We start from the raw sequence: 12239 nt of genomic DNA on the forward strand, positions 1-12239 counted from the left end.
ATGTTGTGGGAGGCGGGGGGGGGGAGGGGGATTAACTTCGCCAATAAATGCATTGGCGTGCAGAGGGGGAAATGGGACAGCCACATCCTGAACTGATATTACTAAAAGGGTAGTGCTGTCTCTCATTAACAACGGGGGCCCCTCACACCCTTCCGCAGCTGCTCCAGATTCTGATGGGGAGGCCCAAATAAGGCCAAGGGGAACTCCCTTTACCAAGCCAAACATGTGAGTTGATGCTAATGTTTCGGAAGAGGGGCACCTCAACAGCTTCTTCTTTCCAGCAGGGCTAGCCAATGAGGTGCACTCCCGACGTTCCTAGCTTCCCATCAGGACCAACGGCCAGGAATGACAGAAGTTGTCATCCAAGAATGTCCAGAGGGCTACCTCTTTCTTAGAGCAGTGGGGCAAAACATGGCCTTCCAGATGTTATTGAACTACAGCTCCCATCAACCCTGGCCATTGGCAGTGCTACCTTAGAGCTGATGGAAGTTGAGAGTCCCAACAACTCTAGAGGGCCCCACCTCTACCTTTGAGCCCTATGCCTGTTCTTAGCAGATTGGTATTCTTGCCTGGTTGACCTCTGGAATGCAGAAGGGTCCCAGGCGACTGGTTTTCCAATAGGCAGGAGATGGGGCTCCAGTCTTCTGGGTACCAAATTATCACGGAATTGTAGGGTTGGGAAGGGACCTTGAGGGTCACCTAAGCCAATGCAGGAATATCAACTAGATCATACATGAGAGATGGCCATCCAATCTCTGCTTAAAAACCTCCAAGGAAAGGCAGCCCGCCACTTCTCGTAGGCTCCGGAACCAGAATTAAGTACGTCAAACAGGCAAACATATGCTAATTTTATCTTCCTTAGATACCCTGCCCAATGGAATGAGAGGTGCGTGGCTGCTAGGCAAACAGCCTTTTTGTTGGCATCTTGCTTACACAATGCCTTCCCCAGAAAGGCTTGCCTGGCAGTGGGGAACCTGTGGCCCTGCAGCTATTTCTGGACAATAACTCCCATCATCCATGCTGGCTGGGTATTATGGGAGCTGCAGTCCAACAATGTCTGACAGGCCACAAGATTAAAGTCCTCTGCTTTAGAGTCTCAGACCTGGTCTACTCATTTCAATTGCTTTTGTTTGACTTGCTCATTGCAAACAGATGGAAGCCTGTAAATTTTGATAATAAACCTGGTTTGCAACGGGGGTTGAATGATTTCGATTACAACTGCATGTTGGGATGTTACCTCACAGGTTAACTAGGCAAGGAGATCATAACCAAAACCTTCCACAAGGACTAAAAGAGGTGGAGAGAGCAATCACTCACCACTGCGGACTTCCTTGTAGGTAGGATTGGGGGTAAACCCTCCTGAGAAGCCCACCTGGGTGGAGAAGACGCCCGACAGCTTCCAGAACATTCTCTCCGCTCCCCAGAAACACCCCATGCCTGGGTAGAAAAAGAGGTAGGAGAAAAAACCGTTATGAATAGGCTACAGAAAGAATTCTTGGATTTTGAATCGTTTCGGTGTATTATCACTGCCATGAAGGGTGATCACAGCGTTGTGGTGATGTTTCCCTGCCCCAGGCCACATGTTCACTGAATATGCAGAATGGGGTGGGACCATGTCTCTTGGCTCCACCCCAACCACTGAAAATTCAATGTCAATCCACATAAGGCTCCTTTCAAACTAGCGCCAACACCTAGGAGCAGGGCCAGCGAGCATGGTTCATCCATTCAGAAAACACACCATGGCTGTCTCAGGTCACACCTACACAATAAATTTAAAGCACTCTTATGCCCCTTTGAACAGTCATGGCTTTCCCCCAAAGAAACTGGGGCAAGTATCACTGATTATGGGTGTGAAGAACTGCAACTGCGAGGGTAAGCTACAGTTCTCTTTGCAGGGAAATCATGGCTGTCCATTGGTGGGCCAAATGATTTCTGGATTCATTTCATTACTTTCTGTTCTGGGCAAGATTCGAGGACAGCCAGTACTGAAACCCAATGGGGGCGGAGAGAAATTGTACTCAAACCTGGCCATGAAACAAGAGCCAGTCACGTACCAAATATTGCCATCTGCATTCCTTCCGGGAATGGCGGGTACATTGGATTTTTGTTGACGGCGTGGCTGGCTGGTGGGGGGAAAGAGAAAGAGATGTGAAAATCTCCTCGCTAAGTCTCCAGAAGCTCAAATAGGACATTTCCTAACTAGCCACTTGAACGTATGATCGTAACCCCTGCTGGGGCATAACAAGAATCAGAAAACAGTGCAATGGGGCTTACACTACTGACATGGCACGCTGCAATCCTATACACAGGGGTAGCAAATGGTGCTGACCTTTAAAGCCCTAAATGGCCTTGGCCCAGTATACCTGAAGGAGCATCTCCACCCACATCGTTCAGCCCAGATACTGAGGTCCAGCTCTGAGGGCCTTCTGGCTGTTCTCTCACTGCGAGGTTACAGGGAACCAGGCAGAGGGCCTTCTCGGTAGTGACTCCCGCCCTGTGGAACACCCTCCCATCAGATGCTAAGGAAATAAACAACTATCTGACTTTTAGAAGACACCTGAAGGCAGTCCTGATTAGGGAAGTTTTATTGTTTGATGTTTTATCATGTTTTTAATATTCTGTTGGGAGCCGCTCAGAGTGGCTGGGGAGGCCCAGCCAGATGGGCGGGGTATAAGTATTTATTTAATTTTCTGCTTCTCCAGCTCACAACAGTCCCAGACAGCATGGACCATGGTCAGTGTTGATCGGAATTCTGACAACATCTGGAAGGTATCACCTTAGCTATCCTTGTAGTATACACCTACTGTCATAGAATCATATGTTTGGAAGGGATCTTGAGGGTCATCTATTCCAACCCGCTTTGCCAGTTCAAGGTCTGCCATGCAGGATGTACTGAAGAACATAAAAAGAGACTGCTGGGCCAGGCCAAAGGCTCACCAACAGCGGAGCCTTATCCTTCATGGATGTATCTCTTACTATTGTCATTTTTCTTTTTTTCACAGATCAGCAAGATTTCCTTTACATCGAGTGCTTGCAATCTCCCCAGTACCCTTTTCAATTTTTGAAATTTATATTTATTAAATGTCTGTCAGAACACTGGAAAGTGGGGGAGCCTCTTTAAATAGCCACAAGCTCTTCCCAAAGAATTCTGGAAGCTGAGCTTTGTTACGGGGCTGAGACGAGCTAGGAGGCCCCTTTTCTCCCCCCCCCCCCCAGAGCTACAATTCCCAGAAAAGTTTAACCATCGTTCCTTTCTTTTCACAGGGAACTCTGAGAACTGTAGCTCTATGAAGGGAATAGGGACCTCCAAACAACTCTCAGCACCTTTAAGAAACAGGAGAGAATTCTTTGGGGGAAGTCACCTCCAGACCATAATGTTTAAAGCAATCTAATAACACTTAAACAGTCATGGCTCCCCATTCCTCCCCTCCCCCCCAAAAAGAATAATCCTGGGAACTGTTAAGGATGCTGGGAATTGTAGCTCTGCAAGAGACCATCTAAGCACCCTTAACAAACTGCAACTTTTTGCCTGCCCATTTCCCCCCCTATTCCAACCAAATAGCATTTTTCCCCACCAGAAAAGACACAGACACAGACACAGACACAGACACAGACACACACACACACACACACACACACACTATTACAACAATTTGGTATTGGGTTGATAGGATGCCAAGGAAATTGTTAAGTACTATAACACAGCCGTCATCAACAACTGGCACAGTTAGGTGCTTTCTAAGGCTGAGAGGCCAGCAGAGGGCTCACTGCTGTCCCAAGATGCTGAGTCCATCTCCCATTAGCAGCAGGAGAAAGAAGGGTGCCAGAGTCAATCTCCTCTTCCTCCTCCAGGCATCTCTCCCGGGGCAATGGGAACTCACACACCCACACCCACTGCCCAAGGAATCACTGCAGAGGTTTCTGGGATGAGCAAATAGATCAATTTCAGTTCCTTGTTTTTCCAGCCGTAAATTCAGTTTTCCAACATTTTTCCATTTCAGTTTGTGAAAGGCTAAAATATGAATAATGGCCTCACTGCAATTCATTTGCATTTCTTGCAATTTCTCCAAATACACACACACACACACACACACACACACACCAAAAAAGAGCTTTCTCCAATATTTTGTATGTTACTTTCACTTGTACATGAATTTATATGCACACTTAGTCTATGCTGGAGAACTGCATGGCAAAACTAGGAGAAGCACGAATTTTGAAGGATCCCCATGTGCTTCGGTTCACACCTTATTTTGGAAAAATGCAAAGGCGGTAGGTCTGACTTTAAATGCAAACTGAATCAAATTTCTCCTCCCACCCATCCCTATACAGTCACACCTCGGTTTAAGTACGCTTCGGTTTGAGTACTTTAAGTACTCCGTGGACCCGTCTGGAACGGATTAATCCACTTTCCATTACTTTCAATGGGAAAGTTCACTTCAGGTTAAGTACGCTTCAGGTTAAGTACAGACTTCCGGAACCAATTGTGTACTTAAACTGAGGTACCACTGTATCTGGGGCTATATCCTTGGATGGAGGGACAACCTGGTGACTGTGCAGCCGAAGCCTTCTTTTGCTCTGCTCTCTTAGCCAAGAGTCCAGATGGAAACTCGGGGTGTTGGAAGGGTGCCACAGCATTGGGAGACCCATGGGCACCCTGTGACTTGAGAGCCCATAGAAAATGGCAAGCAGCCCCGCTCCACAGAACCCAGAAGCGATCGGTGCCACTAATCGAAGGGCTTACAACAACTTACTCTCAGCGGGACTTTAAAAGGGATTAGACAAATTAAGGGAGGACAAGGTTGCCAATGGCTATATAATACCTCTAGGATCAGAGGCAGCCTAGCATTCCTTTGGATACCAGTCCCTGGGGAATAACAGCATAAAAGGAGCATTGCCCCCCCTTGCCCTGCTGCTGTGCTCCCCCCAAAAGTATATGGCTGGCCTTTGGCCAGATCCAGCAGAGCTCTTCTTATAGAATCATAGAACTGGAGGTGGAAGGGACCCCTAGTTCAACTTCCTGCAATGCAGAAAACTAAACTAAAACTCTCCCGATGCAATTCAGAGGTACAATGCCTCTGATGTGGGATGTGAAACACAGCCGTCATGGCTAATAGCCATTGGTGGCCTTATCCTTCATGAATTTGTCTAATCAGCTTTCAAAAGTTGGGGGCTGTCACCTCTTGGCGAAAAAATTCCATAGTTCTAACTACGTGCACAAAAATGTCCAATACGTAATAATTTTTTTCTTTTGTTTTGTCGACTTCTCACCCCGTTTTCCATTGGGTTCTCCCCCTTGCTGCACCCTATCTTCTCTCTCTTATACCGTAACAACAATACGACAATCTCAGATTCCTTCTGTTGCTCATAGTTCAAATCCTGCTCGCTACAGTATTTCTTTAAATAATCTGAATTTTCCAACGGTTGGTTTCACTGGATGTTACCAAGTTCTAGTCCAGGCAACTCCCAGTTTAGGGGCATCTGAATGACGAGCGATCATGCACACAGCAGCGAACCCTGAAGTAGCCCCAAAACATCACGAAAACGTTATGTAAAGGGGCAAAGCAGACTTATGTGCACTCTGCCAGTGCATGCAGGGCTCCAGGATGGAACTTCTACACAAAACGAGGATTACATGTGTAATGAGAAAAGGAGAACAACCTCTCCAGATGAACTTTCTCCACACTACATCGCTTAATAAACCTGTATCATTTCCTCTCTTCACATGCCTTTTCTCTAATCCACTGGATCTCAAACTCTTTCCGCCCCCTTGGTTTCATCAACTCATCCCTGGTACCCCTTTTGTTGTTGTTTAGTCGTGTCCGACTCTTCGTGACCCCATGGACCATAGCACGCCAGGCAATTCCTGTCTTCCACTGCCTCCCACAGCTTGGTCAAACTCATGTTCGTAGCTTCGAGAACACTGTCCAACCATCTCGTCCTCTGTCGTCCCCTTCTCCTAGTGCCCTCAATCTTTCCCAACATCAGGGTCTTTTCCAGGGAGTCTTCTCTTCTCATGAGGTGGCCAAAGTATTGGAGCCTCAGCTTCACGATCTGTCCTTCCAGTGAGCACTCAGGGCTGATTTCCTTCAGAATGGATAGGTTTGATCTTCTTGCAGTCCATGGGACTCTCAAGAGTCTCCTCCAGCACCATAATTCAAAAGCATCAATTCTTTGGTGAACAGCCTTCTTTATGGTCCCAGGAGTCAAAACAGTAGCAATTTATTGCAGGTTTATTCAAAATCAAATCAAGACTATTCAACAAAATGGGTGGACCTGACCCCGTGATGCCACCCTTTCCAAGTCTGAAAGACTTTTACATTTCCCCCTCCCCCCTGCCACGCACTTGTCTCTTAGTGCTCCCCCCAGGCAACTCCACCACCACCACCCGAGGGTGGTAGCACCCACTTTGGGAACCACTGCTCTAAACCAAAAAGCCCCAAACATTCCTTAAAAGGAAGTTGTTAGCAGGATGGGGACTGGCAGCAAGTTGAACGAGGGTGCAGGTCTCAATGCCAAGAGCCTGGGGTCAGACCGCTCATGGAATAGAACCATAGAATCGTAGAATAAGAGAGTTGGAACTAAGGACCAACTACGGTAGTCCAAATCCCCTGCAATGCAGGAATCCTGCCCATAGGTCTCCCTAGGTGGGCTTGAACCACCAACATTCTGGTTAACAACCAGGAATACTGACCCACTGGGGAACAATGCTTTCAGAACAGTGCCATGCAGCCGCACAACCCAAGAAACTAGGCCTCCTGCTAATCTGAATCCACAGGATTCAGGCACATCAGTACCTCTAGGGAATGCACACAAAAGTTATACACTCCCTCTATCATAGATTAAGGCTACAAAAGCCCAGGACTGATTTCTCTCACCTGCACTCTGCCCCAGCCCCCGTCCCTCCTTCTGCTGCAGATCTCTATTTTAATACTCTACCCAACAGCATGTGATCAATCGGCAGGAAGGCTTGCTTCATGTGCAGCTTCCAACCTCAACAGATGGAAGCAGGCTATGTTTATAGACGGCCTGGGACAGATCAGCCGAGACCTGCTTTGGCTTTAGTGCTGCTTGCCGGGGCCTCCCGAGGTGAAGCGGGAGGGAGGGGGAGTCCGCAAACCTTCCTGGAAGATTAGCCTGGACGTTCTCAATGTGGGCGGCCGCACATAACTCAACCCTGTGAGTTAGGGCATCCCCGTTTCTTCCTCTGACCTCAAGCGCCATTGGTTATTATATGGATCAGCGGAGAAGGGGCAGTGCCAAGGGGCACAATGGCTACTTGCATAGGGAGAAGCAGGAAATCTTTCTCTAGACTAGAGGATACCCAAGCAGCAGGAGCAGAATGTAAAGGTGGAGGGGGGGAGGATACACAAAAAGAAAGCAAAGATCAACAATGTTTGGCAGCAGGCATGTAAGAGGCCAAGAGCTGATTAGTCAACCCAAACCGGAACACAGCTCTGCAGTCTCATAACCTGCATTGTACAGATCAGTCATAATTGTTCAGTAAATAAACATGCATTCCAATGTTTTCCTTTTATTTTTTATAGAGGGAGATTGGGGGATCCCCCAAAAAATGGGAAATGGGAAGGGAACTTGCCAGCATTTCTTCATCTGCCCCATCTACAGAACAGCAATCAATCCGGCGAATGTGATTGGCATTCGCTGTTGTTGCAGTTGTTGTTGCTTTCAGTCTACAAACGATACATAACTGATCACGTCCCCCCAACCCTTTGCACTAAAACAGAGTGGAATAACGTAATGGCAGTGTGATTTCTGTAATTAATTATGATGTTGCCACACCAGACCGTGAGACGAACAACACAGGTTTTGGTGGAAGATCAAATGGAAAAGGAACAGGACTGCATGTGATGAATATAGGACAGAACGGAAAACTCTGTCTTCTTACATCATTACTTTTAAACAACTACAGTCATACCTCGGTTTATGTCCACTGCGGTTTGAGTACTTTCGGTTTAAGTACTCCGCGGCCCCGGAAGTGTTTACTTCTGGGTTCCACGGCGCGCACATGCACAGAAGTGCTCTATCGGCGCTTCGTGCACGCGCGGAAGAGGCGCTCCATTTAAGTACTGTTCAAGGAGCGAACGGCTCCCCGGAACCAATTGCGTCCTTAATCCGAGGTACCACTGTATTGGATGAAATTAGCAGTCCATGGAATTCATACACCCAAGTTATTTGAGACCTACGGGAGGAGACTGAAGCCCACCCCCCAAGCTTTGCAAATCTTCACAGCTGAAGAACACTAGAAATGGGACTCTTTTCTAGTCCCACACACACAACACACGATTCTCAAGAAGTTAAGAACCTTTTGCCCAACAGCACATTCTGAGCTTTTTTGACTCAGCCATGAAGGTCACTGGGTGAAATTGAGGCCAATCATTAACCTATCTCACAGTGGGTCACAGTGGCTGCTTTAATGTCCCTGGAGGAAAGCTAATATTTAAATGAACTACTTAACTAAAAACCTGCATGCTTCCTTTTCTAATAAAAATTCATCCAAGCTGGCTTATATATTAAAATATTAAGAGATACAGTGTGGTATAACAGTTAAGAGTGGCAGACTAGGACCTGGGAGGTCAGGGTTCAAATCCGCCCTCAGCCAGGAAGCTCACTGGGTCAACTTGAGCCAGTCACTATCTCCTAGTCCAACCTACCTCACAGGGCTGTTGTGGGGCTTAATGAGAGGAGGAGAACTATGCATGCCACAATGAGCTCCTTGGAGGAATAATAAAAATAATAAAATAAGAGTAGGCCAACTGTAACAAATAAAATAGTATTTCCCTCCCAAATTCCCAAAGAACCATTCTAATAACAAATACTATGTATTATAGAAAAGACCACACAATGTTAAGACTGACCTGCAGTGGCATCTGAAGCAGTGTGTCAGCAAACTGTGCTTAAAAACTTTATTAATTTCTAAAGTATATTTAATATCAGAATGGAACTGAATGTACTGGGATATGAAAAGAAAACCTGGGGGGGGAGGGTGAAGCATATTTGAAATCAATGAATAGGGATCATCTGCTTCAATCTTTCATTCGTTCCGAAGCAAATACATTGGGGAAGAAATGGATACTCTTTTCATTACACTCATTCATGTCGGTTGGAGGTAGGAGAGCTCACCTGCTCCAGCGGCAAAGGGGGAGGCTTCTCATCAACTGTGCCATTCCAGGCACTGTAGGTAAATAAAGTGGTCTCCCCCCCCCGTCGATCAAAAGTGGTCTTTCCCCCCCATGCCACCTGCCACAATACCCCCTCCCTGTGCCAATGTCATAGCACAGGGGATTCTGGGTAAATACAGTGGTGGCTGCAGGAAGCAGGCGCCCTCCTGTCTCCCTGATCAGCCTAGCTGCTGCCACTGCAGGCAGGGGTTAAACAAACAAAGGCACAAGAAAGAAATGGCAAAAAGAAATGCAAGCAAGGAAATATGTGGTTTCTATGCATGAACCATGGAAAAAAATGGCTGAAACGAACAAACAAAATGAACCGAGTACCAAAACGAGGGGCAATACAAGAATTCACTGTGTGCCTCTGTAGGAAAATTGCTGCCTTGCCATTGTGTGTTTGGACAGCTAAGAGTTTCAATTTAGCCACATCCTGGTCCAGTCATACCATTTTTTTAAAAACAACCACCACAAAGGAACTGTCTGCACTCCCTTTTGGCTACGTGTACATTGCAAAGCCATAGCACGTCCCCACTTCAAAAGGAAACTTGCCAGCTGCAGAGTGTGGAATGGTCCGCTGTACAAGGCGGGATTATGATGCCTTCATTCAGAGGTATGGAATCTGTGGCCCTCCAGATGTTGCTGGACTCCAGAGCCCATTATCCCTGACCCCTTGGCCACAGGGGCTGGAGCTGATCAGAGCTGAAGTCCATCGTCATATAGATAGCTGGTTCGCCATCCATGCCTTGAGTTAATGCGTGTGCAGTTACATTCGTGAATATTAAAGAGTTCACATGAATTTGCTCCCTTACCTTCCCATTTAATTTTCCAAGCAGGCTGAAACCTCAAAAAACGAGGCCTCCAGCATGCGGGAATTCATTGAAAAGGAGAAATTTTAAAGAGACAACTAGGAAGCATGATTTTCCAGAGGCAAGAAAGGCACCAGGAAATCAGCGTTGTCACAGAAAGGGAACGAGCATCCAAAGAGATAGCCTGCCCAGCTTCCTTAAATCCTTACTTGGTAAAAGAGAAATTAGCATTTCAAAGCGTCCCAGCCTCTTTGTACCTCAGGATATAGCATACAAGCCAGGTGGCAGCTATATATAATAAATCAGCACTGTGTTGACATGTAAAGAAGAGCTGAGGGAAGGACTGTGGTTCTCTTCTCTTTCTAACATTCTCCTTAACACATGTCTGCATTGGGATCATTCCAGCCAACCCAAGCCGCCCTCTAGCAGAGAGCTATTTCCCCGTTTTATCTCTGGCTTTCTGGACCACACCCACCTGATACGCTTTGCAGTGCATTGCATGGGCAATCCAAAACCCGAAAAGATGCAGCCATGTCTGCGGCTCTGCCTCAACTGTCCCTAAACCTCAGAGTGCACAAAACATATGGGAAATTAGGGGTCTGCAAGGTGGAATTTGCCCAGGAAAAGGGCCATGGAGAGGATAATGCATTGCCAAATACTGTACAGAAATCAGGAGAATAATGGATGCCAGTCAAGAAATAACAAAGCAGGCTTGGGAAGGGTTGTGGAAAACCTGCTTTGCAAGCTGAAGGTCCCCGGTTCGATCCCTGGCATCTCCAAGTAGGGCTGGGAAGAACTCCATCTGAAACACTGGAGAGTGGTGCTGCCTGTCAGTGTAAGCAATATAGAGCTAGAAGGGACCAAGATTCTGACTCTGTACAAGGCAGCATCATATGTTCCTAGGACTCAGCCAGCCCAGCCCACAATCATATACCCAACCATCTGGCATGCAGAACAAAAAGAAATGCTAGCGACCCAGCATGGGTGAGTTGGTCCTCGATTTTCCTACCTGTCCCGAGCTACCTGCCAAAGACTCCGGACGCTGCCCATTCAGGAGCCCAACGTGAACAAGCCGGGGCCATGCAGGGGAGCCACAAAAGGGGAGATAGCAGATAACCCAAGGAAGAGTCAAAAGGCACGGAGGCCCGCTTGGATCGGCTCGGTGTTTTGGCTGCCAAAGTGGCCAGGCAGCTCGGCAGCTCCCAGCCAACTCCTCCCTTGTCTCTCTGCTTTTCTCTCTCACTCTCACTCCCTTTTCCGAGCGAGAACAAGCAGGCTACATAATTTCCTTGGCCCAGATTCAATTCAATCAGCATAGGAACTGCCACATTCCCCCCCCCCACCGCCTGAAAATATATTACAAAACGGAACGAGCCATCCAACAACCTCCACGAGAGAAATATCAAATATGAAATGGATCCCCCCTCCAAAATAAAAATGTAGACACAAGAAAACGTCCAATTCAGTAGTCTGCAATTCCTATTCTCCGCCTTTCCGCGTTTCACCATTTCTTCCTCACCTCCCATCCATACAACATCGCCGCGTCCAGGCTGTCCCAGTCTTCCATGGCATCTCTGCCAAGCTTCCTTGGCAGACCTCCAGCCCGTGCCAGCTTTATTCTCTCTCTCCCTCTGTCTCACGGCTTCCCTGCCAACCTTCTTCCCAACTGTAATGGTTCTATGCCACCCTCCTCCCCCCCCCTTTTCGCTCTACGTCTGCCTGGCGGAACCCAGAAAGCTGGCCAAAAAAAAAAAGTAGACAGATCCAAACATTCATAGCAACTAGTTTATTTATTTAAAAACACCCACAGAGATAAAGAAAAGATTACAGCAGAAGCAAAGAAGCTTACCTCCTTCTGGTGCATGGTCCCCCAATTCCTTCAGGCCAGTACCCGCCCTGGACTCCTCTGGGTGCCCGCCTCATGCCCTCTATCCACAAGAGGTTCTGGGTGTCAGGGAAAGGGGTGGGGGTGGGGGTATAAAGAAAGCCAGAGAATACAAGACAAGGAGGACCTTGTCGGAAGCCTGGCAACTTTCACCTCCAAACGGTGCCAGGGTTGCTTCCCCCCTCTGCCACCAGAAGAACGGGCAGGAAAACAGCCACTCTTTTTATATGGCATCGGCTTGCTGAGGTGCAAAGCATCATGGGACCAAGAGAAAGCGAGAGAAAGGGAGGAGAGAGAAAGAACAACTCGGTAAAGGCAGGAAGAGAAGGGGAGACAATGAGCAAATTTACATTAAACATGCCA

The 12239-nt window shown here is 47.5% G+C and overlaps 1 protein-coding gene across 6 annotated transcripts in view; it reads right to left on the minus strand.

The window, feature by feature from the left end:
- Positions 1–12239, minus strand: part of LOC118087368 (mitochondrial peptide methionine sulfoxide reductase) — a 48195-nt gene that overhangs the window by 25726 nt on the left and 10230 nt on the right. For 2 of the 6 annotated variants that reach the window (XM_035119942.3, XM_088672400.1), the window contains exons 2-3: positions 2055–2123; positions 1318–1437 (exon numbers count right to left, since the gene is read on the minus strand). In XM_035119942.3, coding sequence (XP_034975833.1) covers positions 1318–1437; positions 2055–2123 — 189 coding nt within the window. Of the gene's footprint in view, positions 1–1317; positions 1438–2054; positions 2124–11000; positions 11245–11510; positions 11533–11840; positions 12118–12239 lie in introns of those variants that run through there. The other 4 variants (XM_088672399.1, XM_088672401.1, XM_035119944.3 and 1 more) reach the window with 4 other exon arrangements.

Source organism: Zootoca vivipara, chromosome 6 (genome assembly GCF_965207765.1).
Source record: "Zootoca vivipara chromosome 6, rZooViv2.hap1.1, whole genome shotgun sequence".
NCBI lineage: Eukaryota > Metazoa > Chordata > Lepidosauria > Squamata > Lacertidae > Zootoca > Zootoca vivipara.